Genomic DNA, 27,893 nt, shown 5'->3' with positions numbered 1-27,893 from the left:
TTTTGAAATATTTGGCAGAAAGATCATCAAGATTTTCTGATAGCTTTGTTTTTCTTGAGTTTCTATGTTACTGTAATCTAGTGCATCTGGTAAAAGTAATAATACTTTGCACTTCTGTGTTGGCGTCCATCCAAGGATCTCAAAGCACATTACAAATACTGCCTACTAATTCCTGTGGAAAACCTTTTGATTGTACTTTTTGTCGTACAAAAGCAGGGGATTTCATGTAAATCAGAGCAAAATCCTTTTCTCATGTAAATGGCCAGAGCAAAGTGTTTCTTCGGTGTATTTTTCCTAAGGGATCAGATATTTTTGAAAGTGTTCTTAAAGAATAAGTGTTCCCTGACTGAGCACAATTTGAATAGTAAGTATATTATTAGGACTCCATATAAGCATCTAGGAGAAGAGAGGATTTGTTACATAGTCTGGTAAAATAAAGAGAAATGCAACTGAAATCTATATACTTAGGTCCAAATTCTGCCCTCATTTACATGTGTCAACCATTATTGACTGAGTCTAAAGCTTAAATTTTTAAGATTGGTAGCCAATGACTAGTTGGCAGTCTGGAGAACTTATTTTGGGTACCAGAAATCTGATTTTCTTGATTTTCTCCAATGCTTCTACAGAAAAATCTGCCTCTGTATTTTAAAGGGCCAAGCTTCTATGTTTAGTGCTGTCAGAGGACTATTGACCATTTCCCTGTGGAATCTTATTCATCAGGCATTTTCTAAAAGTAGTAAAGCACCTGAAGTTCAAATTCCACTACATCATTCCACTTTGGAAATTCAAGTCAGGAGGGTGGGAGTGGAAGTCTTAACTTTTGAATCATCTTGATTTTCTTTTTTTCAATTGTGCTTAAAATCATCTCTTATAAAATAGAGGGTGATCTTTGGAGACTTACAGTGAACATTAAAATAAAGAAGTCATATATTTGTGTAGAGAGAGAGAGAATATATATACAAAAAACATAGATTGTAGATAGACATATATTTTATTATGAGTTCATGGAGATATATATTATACATACAGTAGGTATGTATCTTGCTGAAGAAATGTCACGTAGGTCAGCATATTAAATCAGTTTAGAGTGGATGTGACAGCATGAGTCCCTTTTGCTTTGTGCTTATTGTTACAGACACAATCAGACTTTAACTTCTTATAGAGATCTCCGAATACTTAACTAGGAAAGGGAGTATAAGAACACCTCCTTCGAACTTCCATTCAAATTTGTACCGCCTAATGGACCTTATTTGTTTCTCAAAGCTGAGCACTCACCAAGACTTCTTTTTATTTTTCCTTGTCTCATTAAGGCACAAAAATCTGGCACAGGAGGGGACACCCAGGGTGCTGAAGACCTTCTCCTTATCAATAAACCCCTGACAGACCTAATTAGCCTGCTTATTCAGCTGGTAAGAACTTGCTTGTTTGTAAGTCTTTTGGAATGTTGCTAAAGTTGAAATTACTCCTCTGGTCTGGTAGCCAAATGCAAGTTTTTGGCAATACCTTGTTTTAGTGTCCATACAAAGGGACTTTGAATTTCAAGTTCCTAAATTCAGAGAAACTGCCTCACGACACCTTGTTACTGTGGAGCATTTTGAAATGAGCGCATATTACCACCCACTCATAAATCAGGTGACAGTGAAACCACTTTCCTTGAATTTCAATTATTTTTAATTAAAATGTCACATTGATATTTTGTTATGGAATATACTTAGTTAGGAGGTACACATGGTATGACTGTATTAGTATCTGTGTTAGCAGTATACCTTGTTAGTACCCCTGCCCCTAAACCAAGTCATAATGATATATGTCAAAGCAGAGAGAGGACATTGGACACTGCATCTAGAATCTGTGAAACTGATGCTGACTTACTTCTTTGCAGTTGGACATGCCAGTTAGGCATGGTAAGGTTACATTACTTGCAATCCATGGAATCCAGGCCAGGTAATGCCTGAGAGTGGTTCATGAAGGGTAACACATCATGCACCATGTTCCAGAAATATGGAGTGGTATATGAAGTGACTTGTATGTTGAAACTACTTGCATGAGGCATGGCCACAGCCATGGTGGCATCATTAAGATCACCCTGAAAACAGAGACTCTCAAGACTTGGGCTCTTAGCCTCCACATATGCAGATGTATAGTTCCTATCTTGTGGAACCAATCAGAAGCAAGAGATTTGGGTTAGATTCTGTGACAGAACTTGCAGCACAGCAGGAGGAGGGTTGAGGAGGGTTTAAGCCATTTTTGTAATCTCCTTATCCTAGACTGCTCTAGAAGTTGGAGAGGCCCCTGATGTAACCTAAGCAGCTCCAGAGCACTGTCTAAGTTATGGTAGCCTCTCTGGGGCTGTGTGCTATGACCCACCCTCAGCACACCCACTATGCCAGGGCTTGTGAAGAGGTCTTCAGAGAACAATCCTACAACAGCACCTACCTACCCCAGGGATATCCTCCTTTGGATAGATAAAGGGCTTTTAGGGTCCCTTTATGGTGCTCCAGCCCCTTTACCTGGCAAAAAGAGACTGGAGATGAGAGTAGGGTCTCACCCTGGTGCCAAGCCCTCCCTTTTCCAGGTGGGTTGTCTCCAGGCTCCCCAGTGAAAAAGGCAGCCCATGTCCCACTGGAATTTGACTAAGATGAGCCCTGTCCTAGGGTCTGCAGTTTCTTCAGGACAGGATAAATATCGTTCTCAGCTAGCACTCATTGGGTCTAACTTCTGTCTATAGTGTTCGCAGGGGCTCTATTGGAGGATTGTCCCCATTGTAACCACCCACACCTAAATGCCAAATCCTAACTTAGACTTCCAGTTAAGTACCTGGTCTCTTCCTTTCTCCTTTTTCTTTGTTTTTCAAATCTGATTTCTATTTGGTGGTTGAACCACCAAAATTTGTAATAAAGAATGTAGGTAAAAGGTTCCAGTCTCAGCTAAACAAAACCTATATGTATTCAGACATGAATGCTGACCTTCTGATTTTATTCTACCAGTGGACTTTTATTTTGAGGAAGTATGCTGCTTTCTTTATAATTTTCTGTACTAGACTTGTCTATAGACATTACCTAGACTAGATTTACTTGTACCAGCAATTGATAAAAGCCTTTTCAAATCCCCACTCAAGCCCCCACAACAAAAAGCAGAGTGTGTTCAAATTTGGATTACATAATATTCTAACTTTCTTATATTTTGTTAAACAATTTAAAAATCTATGTATATGGTAAATTTTGAAACCTAAACAGATTCACAAAGTCCTTTTAAGCAAAACTGGAGATAGACAAATGTTTACTTTTTTGACCTTTAGACTTAAATTTCATTAGCTCCCTAAAGAACAGAAAAATAGTAGCCATGCTTTACTCAGTCTATACCACCTGGAAGTCTATTATAACTTTCTAATTAAAGGGTAGAATAAGATGTACAGTTAGCATGTACTGATTATGTTACCACCCGCCTCCACATCTCATCAGAGCAGCCTCAATTACAGCTGTGCTTTACTTTGTTCCACTATTCTGAATATTCTGATGTATTGAAGATGGTTTAACATGTGGCTTGGTATTTGCTGTTTTAAATATATAAATCAAGAAGCATGATGAGGCGTATTTATTCTTTTGCTTTTGAGTCTTGAAAAAGATTTTTTAAAAGTGATCAATCTTCCCTTGTATCCTGTGTGAGAGGTGCAAGTTCTTCACATAAATACATAATTGCATTGGTTTATGTAAGTTATCTCACCTGTTTTCTTTTCTTTTGAACTTTGCATCAATTGCCTATTAGTGAAGGTATCTGTATTGAACCCTTTGTTATAAAATTAAAAGCAATCTTTGTGCTGATATTGGCATACATTATCTCTGGAAAAGCAGCATTTAACACACAATCATGTCAGCCCAGGAGTGAGCCCACAGCCGCCCATGGAGACTGCTTGTTCCAGGGATAATGATTAATCCTAATAGAGCAGTGTGAGTAGGCGATAAGGGGGTACAAGTGACATTGTAAACTATATCCTTTAACTGGAGGTTGGAGGGTGTAGACTGTGAACTCCACTGGTTCTGGGGCATGACCCAAGACTTCTGGCCATGTTTTTTCAAATTTGCACCTTTGTGTATAGCCCAAGGACTGAATTGGTCCTTAATTCTATAGATTATTTTTATAGTTTCTACCCCTCTGTAGATAACATTTACTAGAAGTTAAGTAAAACATGATTGAATGTGGGCCTTTTATTACATACAACATTAGATGAGATAATAGTGCTGTGAATCATAGCTGTACATTTGTCAAATTTTGAGGAAAGTCATGGAGGACGTCATGGTAACAAAGGGTCAGATCCTCATAGGTGCAAAGCATTTGGCTGCAGGGGAAGATGCAGCTCAGCATCCCTCTCAGTTTGGCCTAATTGTCACAACTCAGGGAAATCATGAAAAAATGTCTGAAAAGTTAATCGTGGTTTGTAATTACCAAACAATCTTTGCAGAACCGGGCCCATTACATTTATTCTTTTTTATGTGGGAAATGGGTGAACATCGCATAATCTCTTGGGTACATAGCGACTATCTTATTCCCACTTACATATACCTTACGGTAGTCGGAAGCCTCTTAAAATACCACCCCACAGACATCATCTTGTTTCACCACTGCTTTTTCCTGTTTTCTCTCCTATTGGCCGATTGGTCTATTCCTTGGACATCTCCCCCTCTTGCGACCCCCCCCCCCTTGACTAGTTCTCTGAGTTCTTCAGTGTATTTGTTCATCCTGATACCCTGTTAACTGTAGCCTCTCATTTAATCCTATGGGTTGTTTTCTTAAGAACTTTAATAGTTATTTACTTTTTCTTCTCCCAAATACTACCTGCTTATCCATTTCGCTGACTCATCAAACTTCCAACATTTCAAGAACAATAGACATGTTAAAAACTATTAAAATTCTGAACTCCACATGTCTCATGACATCTGTGACAGTCATCCATTTAATCATAGTTAACTAAACCTCTAATTCAAAAGCAACCTAGAAAATACAATGCAAATGACTAAACCAGACAAAGTTTATAGGACTAAACACTGACAAAAATATACCCTCTGTATATATAATATTTAGCGGAATTTAGCATCTTGTTTTTTGATGTGTACATGTTGCTATGAGCCGTTGTATAGAGGTATGATAGCACCGCTGTATTTAAGGTTGAAAGTGCCACTGCATTCTAAAGCCTGTTTTCAGTCATTTTTAATCTTTTCAGAAATGTTCCTTTTGGTTGAATTTTCTCATCCTTGTCACAGTTTAAAGATGAATTTTTAAACTTTTTTTGTAAATTAGAATTGATTTTGAGTTTTACGAGCATGGGGAAAATGTGTTCTGCTTTCAAAGGTTGGGGGAGGGTTGTTTTTGTGATCATCTCACATTCAGATTCAAACTTGGCAAGGACGTTGTCCTCAGTGAGGTGTGTGACCTGAAAGGAACAACATTGGATGCTATTTAGCAATTATATAATGTAACTGTACAGTGTTTTATTTTTCTTGAGGCAGTAAGTATGCATGGTTCCAAACAGATAGAGTACACAAAAGCAATTTAGATTGTCTAAGATGAACCATGTCATCCTGTAACTTCCCTGCACCCCCACCTAACTGTCTGTCCCTCTTAGTGTCTCAGTGATCTTTGTCTGTGAAACTGTAAAGAGAAACATATCAGAATTGTACTTATTGGTAAGAGAATATTGACATACCTGGAGTTAATACTGGATTTGGGGCAGGTCGCTTTATCCATCCCACTTAAAATAAAAGCAAGGCTTAACTCCTGTCAAGTTCTTTAAAAAATGTACCTGTGGTAGCAACTCTAAGGACAGAGAACAAAACTTTAAAACCTAGAAGAGATGAAAAGATCTAGTAGATTATCTGGTTCATTCTGCCTACTAATGCAAGTTTGTTCCCTGTACACGTTCATGCTTTGTCCACTCTAGTTTTTAAATAGCCCAAATGATGAGGCTTCCATCTCCCATAGGAGACTCCCCTACAGTCTGATAGGTAGACATTTTCCCTGATAGTCAACCTACATTTCCCTGTCTCAGGGCCAGGGCATGGGTGGCCTGGCTAGGAGTTAATTAATGTCAGGTGCAGACCAAGGCGCCAGGAGCCAATTGCCAGGAATCAGGCCAAGTTAGAATGCCAGGAGATCAGAATCGAGGGACAAACCGAGGGCAGGGATCAAGAGTCAGTTACCAAGAGTCAAGCCAAGTCAGGATCGGAAGGCAGGAACTGGTAAATGCCAGATGAGCGATCCATGGCACGGTGAAGCCCAGTTGTACAGACAACTTCCTGATTCTTCTTCTGGCTTAAATAGTAGCTCTGGCCCAATCAGGAGCCTCAGAGCTCTCCCAATCAGAACATAGAGGCGGGGCTTGTGACCCAATTGGGCTTCATGGACCTTGGTTCCAGTTCCTGTATCTGAGCTGCCAGGTGGAGGATTGAAGTGTGATGACTCCCAGAACCCCCACAGACCCAGATGTGAGACCTGCAGGGCCTGACATCCTGTTCTGTATTTTCATCCTGTTGCACTTACAATACTTACAACTTCTTGGGCCACCTTGAACAATTCCTTGCTGGTATTTAAATTCTTCAAGTAGATGATTGTTTGTCTCCCACCCCACTGACTAATTTTTTCAACCAAGTTATTACATGCTTAGCACACTCTTAAATCAATATGAGTTAAACTTGAAAATGTCAAAAACTTAGAATCAATTTTTCCCTTTTGTAATTGTGATTTAGTCCAACATTTAGGACACACTGAAGCAAATATAAGACACCCAGACAGCATGTAAATGAAACCAAGAAGTTCTTAAGAACATTGAAACAGAGATAATTACAAAATTCATCATGCAGAAACACTGCAAATATAGAGAATTCAGTATTTAATCCCATTACCAGTATTGTCCTTAATTGATCAAAGCAAAATAGATTGACCATTTAGTTCTAGATTCTTCTTGGTAAATGTATGGCTTAAAAATCAATTCCACCTACATTTTTGTTGTCCAATACTTCTGTGTTTAAAAATAATTGTAATTTGTTTATTCCACCTGTAGTTTGTAGCCTTTGCAGAAATTACCAAATGGAATATTTAGACTATTATGATATTAGTTATGCCTCATGAAGTCCAAATATTTGCATGATTTGGAAAAGTTGATGTAAGATTGCTTTTGCAAATGTAATACTCTCTAAAATTTGGAGTGCTCTTCAGAAACTTTCCAAAACTAGGAGGAAGCATTAATTAAAGGACCGGCACTTATGCATTACAGTAGATCATGCTAAATCTACTTGGTCTTGGCAATACTAATGTGATGTTATTTTTACATGAGTTAACTATTACCACTATTCTAAATTAAGTAAGATGACATAAACACACCTACAAAAATAAAAATTTACCAAGCCAGGCCAAGAATGAGCCTCTAATTTAGAATTCAGTTTGAAATAACAGCAAAGAGTCCTGTGGCACCTTATAGACTAACAGACGTATTCGGATGCATGTACATGCATCCAAAGAAGTGGGTATTCACCCACCCGAAAGCTCATGCTCCAATACGTCTGTTAGTCTGTAAGGTGCCACAGGACTCTTTGCTGCTTTTACAGATCCAGATTAACACGGCTACCCCTTTGGTAGTTTGAAATAAGTAACTTAACTTTCTCCTTAGTTAGATGGGCTCCCATAAATCCTTATTCTTGGTCTGGCATGGCATATGAATGGCAGCTTGTGATGGCTGCCAAGTGGGAGAGCTCCAATTGCAAGGCATAATATATCCTAAATTCATTTCCTCAGTAAGTGTTCCATACATTCAAAGAAAAAGAAGAAAATTCTTATACCTTTCAACTATCCCTACAGAAAGGGGCAGGGAATGTTTTTGTTTTTCTTTTCAGTTGGATGGTGCTCATATTCTACAGAGATGAGGGTCATATAAGTACCTAGATAGCCACCCAATGGAGTAGACAGAACAGGCTTTTCTTTAACATTTGGCTTGAATAGATTCTCTCCCAACTACTCGTAATACAGTCTTTATCTCTGCGGGGATGCTTGATTTCCCTTCTATCCCTCTTATAGCATATTAAGTTAATCTTGTTGGAAACTGGTCTTTTCTTTTTGGAGAAAGGCTTCTCCAGGGCTTTGGTACCACAGGACAACTGGCAATATTAGTAATTTCTCAAATAGGTGTGTATTTCCTTTTTGGTGGTGACAGATCAATTGCATGTTGGCATATATATAAATAAATCTCCAGCAATAACTTTTTTCTCATTTCCCAAGATTGTGCTGTGACTTGTTTCAAAGCATTGGAAAGCATCTGCTTTTCTGGCATCAAAAATGTCAGCAGAAAGAGTATCAACATATATAGACTATCACCCATGTCTTATGAATGCAGACAGTTCTCAGATACTACGTATTGTTAGATGTTCGCTATTTGTGACTGGACATAAAGCTTTCTTCTCTGTACAAAATGCAGCAGTGAGAAAGGGAATTTCCATGATCCTACTTGAAATTGTACCACTTTTTTAATTAATTTGTATAAACTCCTGTGTCAGTACACACCCACTTTGAAGTCCAAAGGGCTGAATACTGGGCAGTTGTCCTTGGTGGAATTGCATAAAGAAACTGCAGGGGAAATAAGGATATGTTGTCGTAAGTACAAAATTTCAGAATGAGGCCTTTGATTTCTTGACAATTAGAATATATTAAAGTGAGCTAAGAACAGTCCTTCCTAAAATGTGTTTTTCCTTGGCTTGAAAGTCTATAATTTGCTTTTAAAGCCAAAAGATAGTGTTATGTAGTATGTTTTTTTAAAAACCATATTTAAAAGTGTGCATATTTACTAATCAGTATAATAATGTTTTGCTTTATACAAATGTTTGCAAAATCATCTCGCCTATAGCTCCCAATGGCCCTTCCTGTACAGCATGTTCTGTAATCCTATTACTGATCTAATGAACATCTATCTCTTATCGTAATAAACTCTCTTTGTGTATAACCTCATTAAAGTGCTGAAGTACTGTCCCCTCAGGGTATTCCAGACATTTTCATTGTAGCTCTAAAATTAGATGCCCTAACAACTCCATCGGTGTGAAAACTGCCACTTCAGCTCAAATGATCTCACATATTTCTTGCAGTGGTTTGCAATTCATAAACTCTGTGTAACTGGGCTCAAAATGAAGACATATTTTGGTAATAAACTGCAAAGTGTAAGACCATAGTAAAAAAACAACTTCCTGTTTAATTTTAATCTGGTAGAAAACTACATGGAGCTAGTAATGCCTGTGCCAAATAGAACGAAATACAGTTCAGATTTTACATTATGAACCTGTTTTCAGGAGATCATAGTATGACCATAAAAACTAATTAAGCTGAAACTTGACACACACTATGCATCAAGATTGTAACAAGGAGTTATTTTATTTTACAAATTTCACCCCAAAATAGGAAATCATTGGGGAGGGTTATACTTTTTGCACTCTTATAACTTTAGCTACTTTAATATGCATTTTCTGTAAGTAGAGGGACAAGGTGGGTGAGATAATATCTTTTATTGGCCCAACTTCTGTTGGTGAGAGAGACAAGTTTTTGAGCCACATAGAGCTCTTCTTCGCGTTTGGAAAGGTACTCCCTGGTCACAGCAAAATGCAAGGTGGAACAGATTGTTTAGCATAAGTAGTTAGCACACATTGTAAGGGACCAGTCAAGGTAGAGTGGCTCACTAACACCTCTGCAATCATGGGACAAATAGAGGAGGTTAATGGGTTACAAATTTTTGTGATAACCGTAAATCCAGTGTCTCTGTTTAGTCCATGATTTTTAGTATCTATCAGAGTAATGAATTTAAGCTCCCAAGCTCATCTTTTGAAAGTGCTGTGCAGGTTTCCTTTGAAGATGTGGACTGGTAGGTCAGAGAGTAATTGTGAAAAGTGTTCACCACCAGGTGATAGGGTATTTTTGTCATATTATCTGTATGATTTTGGATCCTGTACTAAAAATCCAAATGGTCAGCAGCCCAGAACAATGACATCCATATGCAGGGTGGCGGGGAGGAGGGCGCTAATACTCCTGTATGGTCAAAAGGTCCAAGACATAAACCTTTGGAAGACTGAAAAAAAAAAATGAAAAGTCAACTAGAGATGTCTTATGGTTAAGAAAAAGTGAAGAGAATTGGCATTGTGTTGATGGAATTCTAGTGCACAGTTCCTTTCCTTTCCTAAAGGCCAAGAGCTATTTTGATATCCTCCTCCCCTTGTCCAACCAAATTCTTTGTGCAATAAATGTGTTCTGGTTTGAAAACCTAAACAGCATTCAGATACATATTTTTTTCTCAAATGAAAACTCATGCATTGCACACAGAATTTGTCCAATTAGAGAAATAGATCAGAACTCTCTTCTACCTTATTAAGAAAGGAGATGAGCTGCCTATCAGTATACTGTTGTCTAGCAACATGGCATTAACTTTCCTATTCCTGTTTTAAATCAGAGACTGCTTATCCAAAAATCAGCTTTTCATTTTTTGGCTTTTCCAGCTTTGTGTCTTTATTTTGTTTGCCTTTCAGCGCTTTGTCGTCATCAGCATTTTTCTTCAAATTTCCCTCTTGTGTACTATCACTAGTGGTAGCACTAATGCAGACTGGCAGCCGGTGTTAAATAGTATACTGATATTACCATAGGTCTCTCTACACTAATGCCCCATCAATACAGCTCTACTGATAGTAGTGCAATGTGGGAATTATGAAGAAAAATGCTGATGTAGACAGACAGCAATGTCATGCTTTTGTGCTTACCCCCATATCACGAAAACAACAAGGAGTCCGGTGGCACCTTAAAGACTAACAGATTTATTTGGGCATAAACTTTCGTGGGTAAAAAACCTCACTTCTTCAGATGTCTCCATGCATCTGAAGAAGTGAAGCTTTTTTACCCATGAAAGCTTATGCTCAAATAAATCTGTTAGTCTTTAAGGTGCCACCGGACTCCTTGTTGTTTTTGTGACTACAGACTAACACGGCTACCCCCTGATACTTGACCCCATATCACTGTTGATGTGTTAGATGTAGACAATACTGGCTTCAAACTATTACTTGAATTCCTTAAGAATCAAGTATATTGGATAAAATTGCATTAATTACATTCTAGCCTCATTGAAGGAGGCGTGCCCCAGGAGAAACTCCAGGAGGAGCTGTGCCTCTAGTGGTTGGTTCTTCATGTTTGGGTGGTGCAACATCATCTGGGCAGAGTCACACATCCCTTCTCCCCCTTGCAGGGTGGATTGTGTCCCCAGACGAGTGCTGAGGAAGCAATCCCTGTGCTGCCCTGATTACAGCTTCTGTAAAAAAAAACCTGAGCTCTTGCTGGTGATGAACTGGGAGATTACCCTCTGCAAGGGCCCGGGACGATCTGGCTGAATGTGTATTAAACTTCTTTGGGTGTGAAAATAAACAATATTTAAAAACTGACTGTAGTGCAGGTATAGTGACTTCCTTTGTAGCATGTTTCAGTAGGCATATCTGAATTGACCTGATAACACCATAACTTGGACTGATATGATACGTTTTATTAAAAGGTACCTATAAGAGAGTATAGATTCTTAATGTTTAATGTCTTTTTCATGTAGATAAGATTCTATTTTTCCAATAAAGGAAAAATTAAGTTGGTCAAAACCTCCATTGAAGTCAATTGAATATAGAATTCAGAATTTGGCATATAAATATGAAATGTAATTTCTTTCCCTGGTTGCCTTGTTATTTAAAACCTTCATTTGTCACTTACTTTGTAAAATGAATACGTAAGTGGGACAAGGAACAAGTTATAAATATCAGCTACATAAGACTTTTAACTAGAATAAAGTAAATTCAGTAATAAAACAAAAAGGGTAAAGAATAACCATGAGAGGTCCTCTCACAGGAAGCTGTACATCCATAATATTAGGTGTAATATGGTGTCATATGTCTTACGAATGCTAATCCATAGCTTCCATCTTAATGCAGTTTTATGAAAAGAGCTGTGTGGATATAAAGAAAGGCAGCTTTGTTTGCTAATGGATGTCTGAAGAATTACTATAGGGATATTTAAGGAGTGTAATATGTCAAACTTTACACACTAAAATTATGTTAAAATAACAGAAGAGGTTTGTCTTAAACTGACAAAAGTTAGAAAATTCAGACTTAGGACTAAATTATCATCACTGACTTTAATGATTGTCCCTAGGCATGAGTAGATGGCTAGTATGTAAAGTTCTCCATTCTGAGTTTCCAGAAGTGAACCATGTCAGTTGCATTCCCCAGGCACAGCTATCCGTGGTGTAATATGAAGCCTAAGTTTCAGCCTTTGCTATATATTTCTTGTCTTGTATTGGCATAAGAGCATAAAAGTTGCCATACTAGGTCGGACCATGGTCCATCTTGCCCAGTATCCTCTCCCCAGTAGTGGGCCATGCCAGAACTTTGGGAGGTGCGGATGTACAGAAGAGGGCTACTATGCAGTGATCCACCCTTGTCTTCCACTCCTGGCTTCTGGCAGGGATTGCATGTCTGACCATCTTTGCTAACCACCATGATGGTCCTTTCCTCCATGGACTCATCCAGATCAGAGTTCCCTCTAATTTTTCCCACCCATGTGCAGAATGAATTTTGTTATGTGCACCAATATGGAGGTGATGTGCGACACATCACCTCCATATTGGTGCACATAAAATTCATATGGTGGGGTGGGGCCAAGGGGTTTAGAGTGTGGGGGGGCTTAGGGCCAGGGCAGAGGATTGGGGTACAGGGGGGTGAGGGCTCTGGCTGGGGGTGTGGGGTCTGAGGTGGGACTGGGGATGAGGGGCTCCGGTTCTGGGGCAGAGGGTTGTGGTGCGGGGGGATGAGGGCTCTGGCTGGGGCAGAGGGTTGAGGTGCAAGGGAGGGTGGGGGCTCCAGCTGGGAGTGTGGGCTCAAGGTTGGGGCAGGAGATGAGGAGTTTGGAATGCAGTGGGGCTCCCCAGGGCTATGATGGGGAGAGAGGACTCCCCCACAGCTCTCTCTGCCCACAGCAGCACCTGGGATGGGGGGAGAGGCGCCTCTCCCCTGGCTGCAGCAGGGCCGGGCATGGGGAAGGGCGCCTCTCCCCTGGCCGCAGCAGGTTCGGGGCCAGGCTGGGTCGGGGTTGGGGGAGGGGTGCCCCGGCAGGTTCGGAGGAGGGGTTGGGGAAGAGGCGCCGCGACAGGTCCGGGGGCTTGGGAAGAGGCATCTCTCCCCTCCGCAGCCCTGAGCTCCTGCATGGCACTTAATAGGCAGCTCTTAGATCCAGATAGACCCCTAGTAGTAGTTTTGTGATAAACTGAGTAATAGTTATTGGAATGGAATAATTGAGTAGGAGAAGGGAGGTGACATTACCTCTGTATACTGTATTGATGAGACCATTACTGGGATACTGTGTCCAGTTCTGGTATCCACACTTCAAAAAGGATTTTGAAAATTTGGCAGAAGTTCAGAAAAGTGTTAACAGAATGGTTTGAGAACTGGGAAACCTGCCTCAGAGAGAGATTTAAGAAGCTCAATCTATTGAGTTTAAACAAGACCAGGGCCGGCTCTAACTTTTTTGCCGCCCCAGACAAAAAAAAAAAAAAAGGCGGCTGAACTGCCGAAGCAAAAAAAAAAAAAAGGCAGCCGTAGGGAGCATGTGGAGGGCGGTCCAGGTGGCTCGCAGGGGGGTGAAGGGCAACACACGTCCGCTCCCTCTGCACGTGGGCAGCCAGACGCGGCAGCCCGCTCGCAGCCGGGCAAGAGGGGCTCCCCCCTCTGGCCTTGGGGTGGCTCTCCCGGCCAGACAGGCTCCGAGGGGGCCGACACAGGCAGCGCTGGCTGGGGTCTGCGACCTCCGCGCGGGGCCGGCATTGCAGCAGGGCTCGGCACAGTGCAAACGGCGCCGGGATCAGTGGGGCCTGCCCCTCCGCTGCCCGCCAGGCTGCCGCAGAATCCTCCCTCCTTCCAGTGCCCGGGGGCTGCAGAAGGTGCTGGCTCAGCCGCTCCTTTAAAGGTGGCTCGGCCGGGCTGGGCTCAGAGTGGCACGGGAGGCAGAGGCCGGTGCAGGCTGTGGGGAGTGGTGCGTCCCAAGGAGCCCAGCGGCAGGATGAGCAGCGGGGATCGCTAGTCCCCCCTCCCACCCCGGGCCGGGGTCTGTGCCCCTGCAGGGCTGGGCTGGCCAGCCCAAGATTGGCCGGAATGCTGCCCCTTACAATGTGCCGCCCCAAACACGTGCTTTCTCGTCTGGTGCCTGGAGCCAGCCCTGAACAAGACACAGTTAAGTATCTTGATTATGGTCCATAAGTACCTGTATGGGGAGAAGATATCTGGCATTAGATGGCATTTTAATCTAGTACACAAAGGCATAACAATAACCAATAGCTAGAAATCGAAGCTAGACAAATTCAGACTGGAAATAAAGATAAATAACCATTGGACCAACTTACCAAGAGACGTGGTGAATTCACCATCAGTTGAAGTCTTTAAACAAAGATTGGATGTCTTTCAGCCAGAAGTTATAGACTTGATGCAGAAATAACTGGGTGAAATTCTGTGGCCTGTATTATGCAAGAGGTCAGACTAGAGGATCGTAATGGTTTCCGTTGATCTTAAATTCTATTCATGCTGTTTGAAGCAAAATTGCACACTCCTAAAAGTCATCAATAAAATAATTAAACAGAAACAGTAGCAATATGTGTAGAGTCTTATGATGCCATTGTTGTAGGTCGGTGAAATAAACCAAGCATACTGTAGACACTTATATACTACTGATTAAAAAGAGCTGTATTTTAGTTATGTCTTTCAGTCACTTTAAAAGTTTACTGACGTTTAATAATGTGATTTCAGTTAGGATGACTATAAAATTTTGCTTCCTACCACAATGCAAATTTTAATGCTCTTCTCAGATCCCAGTGATACAGAATTTTGTGAAATTTAAGTTTATTTATTTGTTTACTTTAGCTTCCTAGTGACGACACTGAAATATATGAGACTGCATCACAATGCTTGTCATTGTTGGTTCAGCTGTATGGAGGAGACAACTTGGACAGTATGTCTCCAGAAAACATGGACAGCTTTGCTGAAGTATTGAAGTCCAAGAGGGATCTAAAACAGCAGAAGCTTTTGTTGAGAATCATCAAAAGATTGGTGAGTCAAACAGATATAACTTCTTGCCATCCAAAATTCCAATTTAACTGTCTGTCTAGGCTCTACTATCCCCTGGATAAAAACTTTTTTGAGAGCTGTTTTTCCCCTTTAAGTAAACATTTCTTTTTATAAAGAATATAAACGATTTCTAAAGAAGCAAAAATCCCATAATATTAGTATTTGGTTTTTTTAAAAATCCATTTTAATTTCTTTGGAAGAAAATGTCTGCACCTGGACCCATACCTGTTTTATTGTCTACATTTAGAACCTCTATAAAAGGACTTTTTTCCCTTCAGTTAACCATTTAACTGTTTTAATAGAAAGCTTTAATTGTTTATATAGGTATTTAGTACCTTGAATTTAAGAATTATAATAGAAAATTATTTTGAATTCCTTCCAAAAACACTAAACTTGTAATAAAAATTGCTACTCAGAAACTTATAGTGCTTCATTTCATGTCAGATGCCGACTGTTTTGTAGTTGAAGTAAAGTTTTATATAGACTATTGATTGTTCATTCTCATCAAGTGGTAGAGGCTACTCCTGGTGGAATGGTTATAACATAGATTATCAGTCAACAGAAATCAGACAAGCACTTCACCTTAAGTAAGTGAAAAGTTACTGACATGTAATGACTTCAGTTCCTCTTGTGCTTCGCCAATACAGATGGCAATGTTGTTTCTCAGAAGTGGATTAATGATACGCCTGACAAATCACATGATTTGTAACTTTCTTGTAAGTCCCACCATGCTTGTCATCTTGAAGTCTCTTGAAAGATCCTTTGGCTGGACTTGCTGCTAGTCTTCGATAATTACCTTTCCATCTGCTGTATTTGCTATTTACTATAATAAACAAATGTCTGTAATTATTTTAGTGAGATTTTAGGATTTCCTCTCGAAGCAGTGAAAGCAGGTTTTATAGGTAACGTGACAGAGAATATAGTAAATCTTATATTATTTCTGTGAACCTTAAAAATTCCTGTTCACAAGAGATTATTATTATTATTATGTCAAAATTACAGTAATCCCCAAACACACTGAAATATTATCAGATCTATTTAAGGTTAACTCAGCCCACTTTCAATTATTTATGGTGAATTTTGTAGCCTAGGGAAGAGTTTCTTAGAATTTTTCATAGTTGGTCAAAATATTAATAGAGAGATTATGTGCACCAGCTACCCATCCTGTTCAGAGTTGCTTTCACCATCACCACTTTTACATCTATGATAGCATAGCATCCCTGGTGCATCCATAACTGCTACTTACGTAGGCAAGGAATATTAGAGAAGTATTAATATATTCCTGTAATGGCTTCTTTTAATATAGTGTATCTGCTGGAAATGAGGAAGTGCCAGTGCCATGGTCTCCCACAAGTGGTCCATGTACTATAATTTTAGAATCTTTGATTCAGAATATGTGAATGAAATCATTACCTTATTGGGCAGACATTGTTTGAGAGAAAAACTCATTTGTGTGATTTTCATTTAATAATATGAACTCATTAATTTTTTTTTCTTCTACACATAGTGCACATACTGTGGACAGAGTTGGGATTTTAGGGGAGAAAATTTTAGACCATTTACAAGAGCTTTGAACAGTGATGGGACTGTGATAGATATTTTCCTTTTTAGGACTGCCTTCCTCCACTGAGGTTCCGACTGAACTTTTGCTATCTTAATTTATTTGGATTTTTTCCCCCAAAAAATACATGAAGAGAAGAAAAATATCCAGGACAGACTTCTTAGTTGAATCTGACAGACTGTACATACTCTTTAGGAATCCCTTGTTTATGGTTTTATTTTAATGTAAATAGAAACTATTAGGAATGAAAAACAGAAAAATGTACTCCACTCAACATTTTAAAACTATTTGTATTTTTGGCCCTATGACGCACAGGCTGGTCAGCCTTATTCTGAGATTATTTATTAGTGTTTCCAGAGAAGGAAAACTGAATAAGAAATGTTGGCCTGCCACAAGGAAATGCAGTATGATTTTGCACTAGTGCTACTTACACAACTGTCATTCTGGTTGCTTCATCTTGGAATAAGCAATATTGGCATTTGGATCTCCAAGATCTTTCTTACGACCCTTTGTATTCTCTGCCACTGCCATCAGAACTTTCTGACTTAAGAAAGTGGTCTTGTTTTGCATACTAGTTCCAAAATCATTTCACCTTGCTGCTTTACAGGATGCTGATAATCTTTTGATTTAGCCTGCTCTGCAAAGGTACAGAATACCATACTACAGTCCAGGAAATCAGCTACATTGAAACATTTCGCCAAATGTAGAAAAGGTTTTCACTGTGGGAGCAAATAATTTTTATTTTGGATTGTTTGCTTTACTCAAAATTTCTTGGCTTCTCCTTATCTTTAGTCAGGGCGCACCTCTCTGCTATCAGTTTACCATCTTCCAGTGGCCAATGATGCAGTTTTAAGTCATTCCACTGTCACAGGATTCCTTAAAGAACTGATCAATATCTTCCATTGGTGAGAGAATCTTTAGCAATGTGAGCACTCAGCCTGGTGGTGAGAAGGGTAATGTTTGCACCCTTCAACCTAGGGGGAGAATGCTCTTTATTCTGCTTGTCAACAAAAAAAGCTGTAGTGAGAAGAATGAATAAACTGCAGGCTTTAATGGCTGATCCTCCCTTTACTGTATTCCACAGACATTTGTTCTATATCCCAATCCTAAAGTCCTGCCAAAAGTAGTGTCTGAGTTCCACCTAAATCAGAACTTTAATTTCTTTGTGCTGTTCTTCCTAGCACCTCTTTCTGTCCCATCAGAAACTAGATTCCACACCATAGATAACAAAAGGTACTTCAGCTCTTGTTTGTGTAGGACATTTAGCAATCCACCTAGATTTATGGTAGTTTTGGGGATCAGTGCCAAAGTATCTTTGAGTGGATTAGGCTTATATTAAGATGTTAATTTTAGGTAGGGTGATCTCCTCATGATCTAAGGGCTTACTCTGCTAGGGCTAAGACAGCATCAGTGACATGCTTTTGCACACTTATAGAAATGTTCAGGACTGCTACCTGGAATTCTGTACACACGTTTACTCAGCACTGTTCTTTTGACTTAGCTTTTATTTTTTATTATTGTAGTAGCTCCTGTAGGCCCTGATCAGTCCTCATTGTGCTAGCCTCTATGTGCACAAACACCAAAAAGACAGTTTTGACACCAGAAAGCTTACAGTCTAAGTCAAACTGATGTTTGCTTTACGAGGTCAGTTCTGCAATCCTTAAGTGGAATTCCTCATTTTGCCTCAGTGGGAGTTAAACTTGTCACTAGACTCCCACAAGAGTTACTATGCTGAGGACACCTGGAAGAAGAGAAAACAATTAGTTACAATAGTGCCTCTGATTCTTAGACAGTGCGACCTTTGTAACCCCAGCTTCAAATATTTAGAGCCACAAGGAAGTGCTGGTGCAATTCCCAACAGGCACAACTTTTCTAGAAGTTTTACAAAACTTAATGGACCTGTTGGCATATCTAGTATGATTGTGCACTGGCATCACTCTCAAAGAACTCAGTTACTAGGGGGAAAGAATTATTCTTGGTGATATTTTTTCTTTGTATTGACCTTTAAAATGCATAAATTAAATTACTGTGGTGGCCCATTTTCTTCCATTGCTTTGAGTAGAAATTTCATCAGAAGAGATGCTTGTTAAGTTGTTAAGATGCTTGTTAAGATGTAGGTTGCTGACGTATATTTGTTCTTACTTTGATCGAAATCAACCAGTTGTTGCTATGCTAAACTTAAAGTGGAGAATGTATGTTTCTGATACCAAGCAAACAATCTTCATCCTGCATTGTTGTGTCCTTTGTCAATCATACAGAATGCCTTTATTTTATTGACTGCAGTCTCTAATAGAATTTTCTTCAGTATGATAAAACATTTTTATTTTATATAAATTACTAATGCTTTCTTCAACAATGAAAAGCCAGTCAATGCTAAGGTGTGTTATGCATATCAGAAACAGGACTTTTTACCCAAAATATTGTGTAGCAAATATATTAAAAGTATTAATGCCACTTCTTTTCTTTATCCTTTCACCATTGTGTCAAGAAGCTCAGTCTGTTTATAAACTCCAGGCAGACCTTTTGTGTAATAGTTATGGACAGGTTTTAATGAAATTTGAGAGAATCTCTAGAAATCACAGATATAGAGGCCTTTAATAGTGTGGTGTTGCTTAGCAACCTTAAGCCATTACATTTCCAGGCTCTATAATAACATGATATACTGCTCTTCCGCCAGTCCCTGGTGAAAATGTAATGGAAATAATCACTTTCTAAAGGTTGTACTCCATGAGTGTTTGGGTGGTAAAAGATTGTTTTTCCATTTCACTGCTGGGTTTTAATCTAGTCTACAAAGTAAGTTTAGTATTGTCCCCTGAATGCTGAATGTGTCGTGGTTGGAATACATTTTAAGATTATATTTTAAAAAGCAGACATAATATTTAGTTTAAAAAGCAGAGATAATATTCCTAACTAATGTTAACAAACAATACTGAATCTCTTACAAACCTGCTGTCCTTTTTCTCCACTCAAGAGGCAATGCATTGGGACAAAGTCAGCAGTGAAGAAAACTGTGTTTTAATTTGATAAGAAAACTAATGTTGCTGAGTGTAAGAAGCAATGTAGTGTAATTTATACTAATTTAGATTTCAGTGGGCTCAATTTCTTATTGCACTATACATTGTTCTGATGTTCAGTGTGCCAAGAACTGAGTGAATACTAGAATATTTGTTTGAATTTTTAAACAAATTTGCTTCAGTTTACATGAACATGTGTGTTCTATTAGCATAAATTCTCAATGAAAGCGAAGTTTAAGATCCCTTAATCAAATATTGGAAAGTTTATCTTAAATGCACAGTGAGTATTATCAACAGCACCCATAAGAGCCCTCCAATCAAGGAACAAATAAAATTGTGATTTTTGATCACTCACAACTAAGCAAAACATAGCACTTATAAATAAATATTTTGATAAATTAATTCAATAAAATCCCAAACTGTTCTCAGAATTCTGCAAGGGAGGCAAATTCTTCAAATATGAATTGGTTTTGTATAAATTATTCACTCCAGTCTAAGTGTAACACAGCGTTTCTGAAAGTACTTTTCTAAAGTACTGTTTATCGACCTCATTCTTATATCATGTGGTATTCACAATCTCAGATTGTGAAATGGAGATTCTGTCAGTGGTGCTCTTTGTAAGAGAAAGTGAAATTAATGGCAACTTGGCTAATTACTTTCTGTCTCCCTAAATTCAGCCTGCAATTTCTACTGGATATGGTGTTTTTCGCTTCTTGTCCTAAACTGTTGCGTACTCCTGCGGTTTGCTGATAAATACAATACTATGTCACAGCAGAGGTGGCTGCATCTTTGTAGTTGATCTGTGTGTATAGTTTATATAACAGGTTAGGGCCAAATTCAGGCTGAATTATACCCCCTGCAATCTCACTGATGCTGTTTAGAATGATAGATTATAAAAAATATAACATTACTACTATTCTTAGCTGTATGTTCTTGTGTCCTTATAGCTTTAGTGAGAAACTCCACATCTATTTTGATATTTTATTCATTTATTTAACACAACAGATAATGCTGTATATGTTCTTTCCATATATTACTACCTTTCTCTTCAGTTATCTATCTACAAAGACGAGTCCTGAATACTAAATAGCCATCAACTGTTACCCTTCATGTGAAACAAAACCTATTGTTTGTTTTCACCACTTAAAGTCTTTAAACAAATCTGAAACAATTGCCCACTGTTCTTGGTGAGGTAACCTTGTGTGTGTTTGTTTTTTTGTAAATTCATCTATGACGTGTAAGCAAAGAAATTGAACTGAGATCACTATTGGCCTATTCCAAGCAGGGCAAAAGTGGACACACTTTGAAGTGTTATAATATATTCGTTTCTGCTGGCTGGAAGCTTCAGGCACAACCTACCTCATTTTGACACTCCAATGTTGCATTCTTACACTGGGTATTTTTCCAGTATTTATTTTTCCTATCTCATGGGATTAAACAAATCAAATACCTAAGGACAAGACTTGGTCATTAGAACATTCCTCAGAATCCTTATCTTTTCCTACCTTGTTACTTTTTATACTGTCCAGAAGTTTTGTGGCTGATCCCAGAAATCATTCCATTTTGCTTGATTTGAAGTCTTTCCAGGTACAGGAATGCTACATGTAATGTATTTCTTCTCTTACAAAAGCCTGATTAATTACAAATAGCTCCTTTCTCCTTCTTTTTGTAGGGTGGCTCAGGTCTTGAAATATCAAAAACATGTTCATCCATTTTAATATCCCTTTTTCTTGGCAGCTGCCAGAATCCTCTTTCTATTGTATGCATCTTGTCAGGCTTTTTTCCCTGACTACAAAAGCTCTAATTCACTTTGCCTGTCATGCAATAGCAATATGTATTTTTAAGTCGGTGTCATGATTTCTGGATGGCTGGAGTTGGCAATACTGACTGGCAATCATGTGATCATCCATGCCTCCATATGCAATATTGTCAACCCCAACCATCCAGAAATCACAAAATATTTTTCTTTGCCTTCTGATTTTTGAGCCTTTAAGATACATTTGGGTCACATTTTCAAGCTTGTCTCTGCAACCATGAGAGCTAGAAACTTACTTTTTCCTTTGAATGAAAGCGAAGATTTTCAGGTAACTTGCTTGGTCTGGAGCTGGGGCTTTACAAAAAACATGAAATATTGCAAGACTTGTGATAAAATCACATGACCTAGTAACCATGGATATGTAGGATCATCTTCTTTCGCCATAGTTGAGGTGGACTTTTGTGCATGACTAAATCAGATAGTTTGGTTGATTTCACATTTTCAGGATTCCTTAAATTCAGATAGTAAGGTTTTTCAGGGCTTCCAACCCTTGGTCTGACCTGAGGTCCTTCTTTGCCAAAGCTGTTTTTATGCCTGGGACCTCCTTGGTAATTTTAATCTGCATTTTCTGTTCTACTTGATCCAAACATTTCACTACAATGACCAGTTTGCTGACTAATTTATTTATTTTAGCTTGTTAAAGTATCAAGTGCTTCCTTCATAGAGAACAGAGTATGCTGCACTTCGTTTGGTGAGGCCACTCCTAGAAACTGCAGAAGCTTTGAAGAAATCAACCAGGTGAAAGTTTTTGATGCATACATTGAAGAGAGAAACAGAAGCATAGAAACCAGCTTCCAAGTATCTTTCTATAAATCCCTTTTACACATCTCTCAACAAACCCCACTTCTTTCTTTCTACATTGATCCCCTCACTAACAAACTTATTGCATGTGAACTATTCTCCAGTGTATCATATTTGAGTGCAATTGTTGCTTCTTTCAGGAAGGATCCATGTCTTTTTTCTGACTTTTGTAAAGTGCCTTGTACTATATACATTGTAATAATTATAATATTGTGTTGTTGAACTAAAAGTCTGTCGAAGTTTCTTCAAATAAATATCAATTAAGGAAAAGGACCTGGGAATCAATCAGACAGCTCAATGAAGATCTGTGCTCCAGTGCACCTATGGTCAAGAAAGCAAACAAGATGTTAGGAGGCATGAAGAATAGGATGGATAAAAATACAGAAAATATTATTTTGCTATTAAATCCCATGCTTCATCGCCTAAGTCAAAATCTTAACTATTACAAATCAGGATGAGAGCTAATGTGGGGGGAATGGGGGAGGAGCAGATTATACCACATCTGCCTACTGTGGGTTTCTCATACCCTCCTTTGAAGCATCTGGTACTGGCCACTGTCAGAAACAGAATGTTGGACTAGATAGATCTTGGGTTTGATCCAGTAGAGCAATACCTAGATTTCTGTATTCCTAACCCTTGAAAAAGGTTTGATGACACGTGCGAATGAACCTCTTCCACTAGACAACGCCTTTTTCTTATTCCCCCTTAAACGTTGCTATGGTCCCTATTGCTTGTCATTGTTCCATTATTCCATTGGCTGCTGGTTCTGCTAGTACAGTGGTTCCCAAACTGGGGTTCGTGAAATGTTACAGGGGGTTCTCAGGAAAAAATTCCCTAATGGCGGACAGAGCTGTCGCTAGGGACCCCGGGCAACACGGGGCCAGCAGCCCAGAGCCCCTGGACTTCCAAGAGCTAAGCAGATCAAAGCACGTATATCAATCACACTGAGGAGATTTAAACTTCAAGACTCCTTATAAGAAATGGAAAGGGAGGTGGATATTTTTTGCTGTTTTTAAAATTAAATAAGCAGCTAGTATTGTTTTTAAAATTATTATGAAGAACAAGTTTAAGCTGCTTTGTAATGTGTATTGTTTGCCTGGACTGCTCAAGATCTGAATGCTTGTGTAGGAGGAACTCTTTGAGTTGGCTTCTTACATATCTTCACGCTGTTTCACATCTGATACTCCTTGATGAAACATAGGAGCCTTGTCCTAGAACAGGCTTATTCAAAGTGATACAAGCTAAGAAAGTGAGATCTTGGAAGAGTTGTTGCTATTTTCATAATGTAATAAAAATACTGTAATGATAAATAATAATTAATAATAAATAGTGTGTAATAAGCATGTCATAAAAATAAATTTTATATTTCCAAGATCTCTGCTTTTATAATTTATAGCCAGGTAGAGGAGAAAATCCCTGGAAATATTCATTTTTAGGAGGGGGTTTACGAGACTTGACATTTTAGTGAAAGGAGTTCACAGGTTGTTAAAGTTTGGGAAGCACTGTACTAGTAATATTCATTGGATATATATATGCCTCTGCATAACACCTGACATACACGGACATAGGGCCAAATACTTGCCATCTTCTTATTCTGGTGGCACAAAACAACTAGACATGTTGCATTTCCAGTTGATATGGGAGAATCCCCAGGTGACACAGAACTGACAGAGCAGCCCTAATGTCTGGAGTGCAAACAGGGGTAGGGAGCATGGCTGGGGAGTCTTGAGGAGAATTTTGAAGGAGGAGAGGTAGGGTGATTGACACCAAGCAATGAAGCATGATAGTAGGCACAAGAGTAGGAGAAAGAGATATATGTTATAACAGAGTATTTGGAAGAGTTTGAGGAGTTAGAGGAACACGAGGAAGAAAAAGACTAGAGCTAAAGACAAGGTAAAAATATGCAGATTGAACAACTTGAAGTTTCATGCAGTAAAAGGAAACCAGTATAGGGATTCAAGGAGATAGGTGGTGTTGGAATGACAGGAGAAGAAAATTATTTTAGAAATATCAGTAGAATGGCACATTTCATAGAATGAAGAAATATAGAACTTTTTGAGTGTTTTTTTCCTTGGATGCTTTATGCATCTGATGATTATGGGATTCAGACTTCTTAAGTATTCATCAGCACTAAGTGCATGCTCCTGTAGTTCCCCATGAAAGGGATCCATTTTGATACACCAGTGTCTGGCATTTATACATGTGCCTGTGTATTCAGAATATGGTGGTGCACAAGCTCAAATGAGTCCTTTATTCATATTCTGGAAATGAGGTTATGTTTAAAAATAGCATTTATGTGCATTAAGGTTGTGCTTTCAGTAGACTTCTATGGTAATTGACTTTTTTTCAAGTTCAGTGTTTCTGTCCAACATCTTCAGGGATGAAACCTACGCATTTTGAATTATGAAGGCTATGCAAGTTAAACATTTATAGAAGTGCCCAGTACTGTTGTTTCTTTAAACAATTAAAATGTAGTGTTTTTATGTGAACATCATTATACATTTATAACAAATGTAATTTGTGTGGTGATGCATTCTTCTATGGACTGTGAATTACTGTCCTAAATTTCACACAGCAGATGCTTTCTCTGGGATATAATGTCTAGTTGATTTATTCACATGATGCATCATACAAATATATCTCATAATTTGCATACTAGTTCAGCACTGATTATACAGTTTGCTTTTTTAGACATTTCAGGGTATGTTTTCAGAACAATGAAGTTGGCATACAACTCTTGTTGTTTTCAGGAGCTGACTGCCTAACCTTTTGAATATCAGTAATAATGTACCCCCTCCAGGTGTATGTAATAGACAGTCAGGTATAATAGTTTCTTAGATATGCATCAACAAAATTGTTATTTACCAGTATTAAAAAGTCAGTCCAAATTATTTAAGGTATGTTTTCAACAACAGTACCAGGGTTTTTAGCTGTGCAATGGCCATTATAATACATAAGTATAACACCAAAAAAGGGTCTGTATTCTAGTCCAAACTGCTGTATAATATTAACCACACTATGGATCAAATTCTGACCTCATGTATGCTGGTGTAAATACACAATATTTCTGTCTAGTTCAGTGGAGTTGCTCTGGATTTACACCAGTATAAGTGAGATCAAAGTTTGATCCACAGTGTGCAATACTGTACAGCAGTTTGGAATAGAACTGGATTTATACCAGTGTAATGAAGAATTTATGAACAAACTAGCCAAGCATATATGGTATAGAATATGTAGGATAGAGGTGGGATGCAAGAGGCTAAACAGGAGTACAAATACAGCTGCAAGATTTGTACGCTGCAATTGGGTATTGTCCCATTCAGAAAAAATGAGGAAATAAAATCAAAGTAAAATAAACTTCTCTTCATACAAATTTCATGCACCCTTCATGGGTTTTTATTTAACAGGATAGTGCTCCAATGAAGGATCTATACAAGATACCTTTTCCAATAAGACATGCCAAACCCGCGAAAAAAATCACAGAAATTGGGCTTGTTTTTGGCTTAATTGGCTTGTGAGTTGCTTGTTGGCTAGTTTTTGGCTTGTAGCTTGTTGCTTGTTGTAGCTTTCCTTTTTTTTTTTTTTTTGATCGGCTCCTGGCAAGCAGGGGTAAGGAGGGGGAGGAATCAGGGGTGCACAGCGGGCCCACCACTGTCCCAGACTGCACGCCGGGGGGATCTAGTCACATAGAGTGTTGGGGTTCTCAGGGATTGGCTTGTTTTGGCCTTGTTTTGAAATGGGATTAGCTTGATTTTTGACTTATTGTGAAAGTCGGGGTGCTTATTTACTGCATGAAAGTTGGCAACTGTGTTTCCAATACTCCAAAATGTAGTGTGTATTCCCAGTAGGGGGCTCCAAAGCTATAACAGCAAGATTTCATGGAGGACACCAGCACCAACAGCACATTAAAAACATGTATACGAAAATCATATGGGCAAAAATGAATAGTGTAGCAAAGAATTTACTTTTCTTCAAAGTACAAATATTTCCTAACCACATTAAAAAGTCATTTTAATATATATATATATGATAAATAATAAGTTTCCATGAAACATGAATAGGATTTTTGTTGATAAACAAATGTTTGAACTCTCATTTATCACTGTAAACCTTTAAATGGTAACATTTATGTATTTGCAGTATGAATGAGGATATATTCATGAAATGACATGCAAAATTTAATTCCATAGTCCATAACTGCAAGCTGACCAAAAGTAGTCCATGTCACATTTATCAATAAGATGTGTGTGGTCTTGACACTACTGATGTTGTGATATTTTTTTTACTTCTGGGAGAAAATATTATTACTTAAAAACTAATTATGACCGTCACTGACATATTTAAGTCTGCATGTAAGGCCTGAAATTCCATTGAGAGATTCTGGGGACATCATAGAGAGATGCTCATGTAGTTTATTTATGTCATCAGAATCCAAAGATGGAATTATGGGGGGGGAGGGTTTTTTTATATTTTGGTGGTGATGTTATTTAATAATGAATTCTTTTTATATCTCCTAGCGTACATCATGTCCTCCCTCCTTACCCGTTCTGTTTATCAGGTTTCTTCTCTTTTCCTCCCTTCCTATCCCAGATTTTTTGTTTTACATTTCTTCATTTGCCATCCATCTTTCTGATTCTCCTCTCAACCCCTGCCCCAGCCGCTCCTGACACCTTCCCACACTTAAATATTTTTTAAATGAAACTGAAAGCTTTGTGGAAATTGCTGTTGGAATCTAGAGTTGCAACAGCTTGAATACTAAAATACCTTCTCTTGTGTTGCATTTTTACCACTGCAAGTTTCAACAGGATCCTCTTCTCCTTCTCCCAGTCTTGGTACTTTAATTTTACATAACTATTTACAATCTCAAGAGTACATAATTAAATTTGCATAATATTATGTGCTTGTATGTGAACATGTATGTAGGGTTATATACTTTTCTGTAATCAATTTTTAATTATGTCATTCAGGGGTGGCTCTAGCTTTTTTGCCATCCCAAGCACTGCAGTCAGGTCGCCTTCGGCGGCGCGCCTGCGGGAGGTCCGCCGGTCCGACGGATTCAGCATACCCGCCGCTGAATTGCCACCGAAGCCGCAGGACCAGCGGACCTCCCACAGGCATGCCGCCAAAGGCGGCCTGACTGCCGCCCTCGGAGCTAACAGCAGGCTGCCTTCCCCTCCTCCTCCCGCCCCGCCGCCCCGCGGTTTGCTGCCCCAGGCACGTGCTTGCTGCACTGGTGCCTTGAGCCGCCACTGATGTCATTAAATATAAGTAGAGCTTTCCTTATTTTAGCATTTTCATATACATCGGGGCGGCCAACCTGTGGCTCCAGAGCCACATGCGGCTCTTCAGAAATTAATATGCAGCTTCTTGTATAGCACCGACTCCGGGGCTGGAGCTACAGGTGCCAACTTTCCAATGTGCTGGGGGGTGCTCACTGCTCAACCCCTGCCCCCACTCCACCCCTTCCCACCCCCTCCCCTGAGCCTGCTGTGCCCTCGCTCCTCCCCCTCTCATGGCGTGCAGGAGGCTCTGGGGGAAACAGC

General features: G+C 39.1%; 1 protein-coding gene across 4 annotated transcripts in view; it reads left to right on the top strand.

Moving 5' to 3' along the window:
• The window catches only part of ULK4 (unc-51 like kinase 4), a 401,679-nt gene that overhangs the window by 316,793 nt on the left and 56,993 nt on the right, over window positions 1-27,893 (top strand). For 3 of the 4 annotated variants that reach the window (XM_034760991.1, XM_034760990.1, XM_034760993.1), the window contains 2 exons: window positions 1,311-1,409; window positions 14,955-15,140. In XM_034760991.1, the coding sequence (XP_034616882.1) occupies window positions 1,311-1,409; window positions 14,955-15,140 (285 nt within the window). Of the gene's footprint in view, window positions 1-1,310; window positions 1,410-14,954; window positions 15,141-22,213; window positions 22,422-27,893 lie in introns of those variants that run through there. The other variant, XM_034760992.1, reaches the window with a different exon arrangement.

The sequence above is a fragment of the Trachemys scripta genome, chromosome 2 (genome assembly GCF_013100865.1).
Source record: "Trachemys scripta elegans isolate TJP31775 chromosome 2, CAS_Tse_1.0, whole genome shotgun sequence".
Taxonomy (NCBI): Eukaryota; Metazoa; Chordata; order Testudines; family Emydidae; genus Trachemys; species Trachemys scripta.
Note: the sequence above shows the minus strand (reverse complement) of the source record. Positions and strands in the feature narration are given on the sequence as shown.